The sequence below is a fragment of the Erithacus rubecula genome (genome assembly GCF_903797595.1).
Source record: "Erithacus rubecula genome assembly, chromosome: 10".
Taxonomy (NCBI): domain Eukaryota; kingdom Metazoa; phylum Chordata; class Aves; order Passeriformes; family Muscicapidae; genus Erithacus; species Erithacus rubecula.
In genome coordinates this window covers 11,412,349-11,415,565 of record NC_136662.1, presented here as the reverse complement: position 1 = coordinate 11,415,565, position 3,217 = coordinate 11,412,349, and the positions used below count along the sequence as shown (strand labels likewise).

The 3,217-nt window shown below is 40.2% G+C and overlaps 1 protein-coding gene across 4 annotated transcripts in view; it reads left to right on the top strand.

The window, feature by feature from the left end:
* RPAP2 (RNA polymerase II associated protein 2) overlaps nucleotides 1–3,217 on the top strand; it is a 56,407-nt gene that overhangs the window by 140 nt on the left and 53,050 nt on the right. For all 4 annotated transcript variants that reach the window (XM_079313818.1, XM_079313819.1, XM_079313820.1 and 1 more), the window contains exons 2-4: nucleotides 758–803; nucleotides 1,560–1,674; nucleotides 2,357–2,455. In XM_079313818.1, coding sequence (XP_079169944.1) covers nucleotides 758–803; nucleotides 1,560–1,674; nucleotides 2,357–2,455 — 260 coding nt within the window. The remainder of the gene's footprint in view (nucleotides 1–757; nucleotides 804–1,559; nucleotides 1,675–2,356; nucleotides 2,456–3,217) is intronic.

Below are 3,217 nucleotides of genomic sequence, written 5' to 3'. Positions count from 1 at the left end.
GTGAGCGCCAGGATCCGCACGCCAGCCCCCGCACTCCCCCGCGTGGCACTTTGGGCTCTCCCTGTGCCCCCAGACCGGCACAGCGGCGGACTCGCCCAACCCGCCATGCGGAGGGGAGCGGCGGGCCGGCCGTGGCAGGCGGTGTGGGCCTCTGCCGGGCCGGCTGCGGGGCCGGGACCCGCCGTCCCCTCAGGCTGTGAGGGGCCAACCCGGGCCGGCCGCTGTGAGGAGCGGCTGTGACGGCGGCCGTGCAGCCGGTCAGGGCGCTGTGCCCTTCCTAGGGTAACAGCCGGGTGTCTCCCGTCTGTTGCCCTTGTAGGGGAGCAGCTGCCCGGGCAGCCGTGTGGGAAGCTGGCTCGGGCTCGGCGGCAGCGAGGGCGGCAATAGCGCCTCCGTGTGAGGGGGCCCGGTTGGGCCTGAGCCGGGACCGCAGTGGGGGGCCGGGGTAAAGCTGGGCTGGAGAGACGGGAGGTGTGGCTGGCATAAAATTATTGCCAGAATTATTTTTCCCTTAGCTTTTCTGTGTTTATGGAACATGGTGAATGAGAGTTGGGCCTGTCTGTTTTCACACTTTAAAACGTGTGTCTAGCTGGTTGCAGAATACCAGCTTACTGAAATCATAGCCATCAAAAGCAAGTTACTAAGCAATTGTCTTGATTGTGCTTACAGTTTAGACGTTTTAATATTATTCAGGTTCTAACATTTTTCACTGTTACAAAAGTGCACTAATTTCTATGTTTGAATATTTGATTTCTAGGAAATAAGCATTCACCTGCTCAGAAAAATGAAGATGCTGCTCAAAGGTATAATTTCTGAGGAACAGTATGTGATCTTTGTGTTGTTCTGCTTCACTTTAAAATTGCTGTCTCTGAGTTCCAGAGGCTTTCCTGTCTCAGAGTACCAGGACTAATTTCAGTAAATCACCAGCATCAACATCATGTAGGCATGTTTGGAGTGATGCTATGTAACTTTTGACATCATGCACATCTGAGCATTGTGTCATATACTAAAAGTTTGTAATCTAATTTCCAGAATTTTATTGCCTTAGTCTGTATTTTTTGCATTTTGCTGTCTTAACTTCTTTACGTACCTTCCATTTAGAATTATTTACATAAAAAAACACTCAGGATATGGTATTTGTTTGTTTTATTCCTTCCTTTTCTTTGTAACCTCACACTCAGTCATGTCCTAGTTCTCTTTTTCTTCCCATTCTTCATGTCTTACAAAATTCCTCTTTTCCTGACAACATTTCATAAATTGTCCTGGTTTCTTTGTCCAGTCAGTTCTGGATTTCCCTCTTGGAAGAAAATTTGGGGAGTGTATTGCAATACAGTAAGAGTCAATACTTTTTTTAACTAGCTAATAAAGCAAACCAATATAAAATATATAACCCTTTCTAGTTATAACAGAATTACTAGTCCAGTTACTTGTTGCTTTGGCCAACATGGTGTGATGCAAAAAAATGTAAGCTGTATTTCAGAAAAAGAGATAAAAATTCAATTGGAAAATGGTTTATGGAAATCTGCCCTCTGTGTCATTCAGTGTCTGTTCTGTTACAGGAAAGCAGCTCTGGAGGCTGCACTGAGAAAGAAGATTGAGTGTGAGAAAAAAGCATTGTCTATTGTTGAACAGCTCCTGGAAGAGGACATTACTGAAGAGTTCCTTCTAAATTGTGTAGGTGTTGCCATTTTTTATACTGTATTGTATCATAGTGTGGTACTTTTTTTCAATAAGTTTTTGGAACAATTTGCTGCAGTTTAAAATCAAACTATTGATTTCCTCTTGTACCAGCTCTGATAGCAATTTCCTTATTTTTAAGGGTTCTGCAGTGAAAATATGCCCTAGTTTTGCAGGACTGTATACATTAATTGATCCTCACTCTTTTATCACAGCCTTTTTTACACCTCTGTGGTTCTGGACTGACAGATGAACTGTCAAAATTTAGGTTTTCATCATGCCATCTCTAAATTTAGACAAAGTCTCTATAATGTAGCACAGTTAACTGCCAGAAGGATTTTGCTGGAATGGTGTGAAGAGTGCACTTTTTAAAGTTGTAAATAGGCTGATTAATAGGTGCATAAAACACATAAATAGAGGAAAATTATGGAAATAAGTGCCACACTAGAGGCAAAATTATAAAGGTCTTGTATATGTAAAAAAGAAATTCCCATGTCTTTTTTCCTCCTCTGTTTAACCTTTTACCTTCTCCACTGTGTAGGTTCTCAATGTTGTTTATTAAACTTAATAGACAACTGTAATAAAATTTAAGATATTTATATGCTTAAGAGATATTTTGAGTACAAAAACTGACAAGTTTTCCATTATCTGTTGTTGAACTATTTTCTTGCCATTTTAGGGAAAATATATTACTCCATCTCATTATAAAGACGTTGTTGATGAACGGTCTATCATCAAACTGTGTGGTTATCCTTTGTGTCAGAAAAAACTGGAAAATGTAAGTTGCTTTTCCTTAATGCTGTTATCAAATAAATCTTTTCACAATTTTTATTCTTTTGTATTTTCTTTTTAATTCTAAACTTAGAATATTAATCATAGATTACTATCAAGTAATGAGCCAGGCGTATATAATTCCATTTCAGTGTAATCCTTCTGAAGTGAAAGGTAAAATTTGATCAGTAGACAGCAGTTATTGTATGACAGAATCAGTTACTGTAGGATCAGAATCACAATCCCTGTATCTGTTTTGACAGTGATAAAGATGAATGAGCTTTGTCTTCATGGACTTCCTCTATGAATGAGAAAACTTTGAAATTTTGTTCTTCTGTCAGGGTAGCAACAGATGTTTATGAAAAGGATTGAAGTGAAAAACCAATACAGTGCAGGGATATTATTATGTGAATGCATACATATCTGCTATGAAAATGTATGTCAGCTGTGTCACCATGAAAGTCACCCCTCTTTAGGTGTGATGTGTGAGAGCTTAAGCAGAACTCAGAGGTCAGTTAGATAACCTGTGATATAATACCAGTGCTACACGTAATTATCTGAAAGCAATCTACTCAAGTACAAAACTATTTACTGTTCTGGACTTCTAAATATTTGCACAGATGTTCATTTCAAAGCTGTTACAGTTTATACAAGTTCCTCTGGGTTTGTCTAGGTAGCAGTGGGAATCTGAAAGTACAGTCTCACATGCTTATAAATAGATCTGGATTAAAGAAGAACCAGTCTGTAATTGCTCAGCACTTACACATGA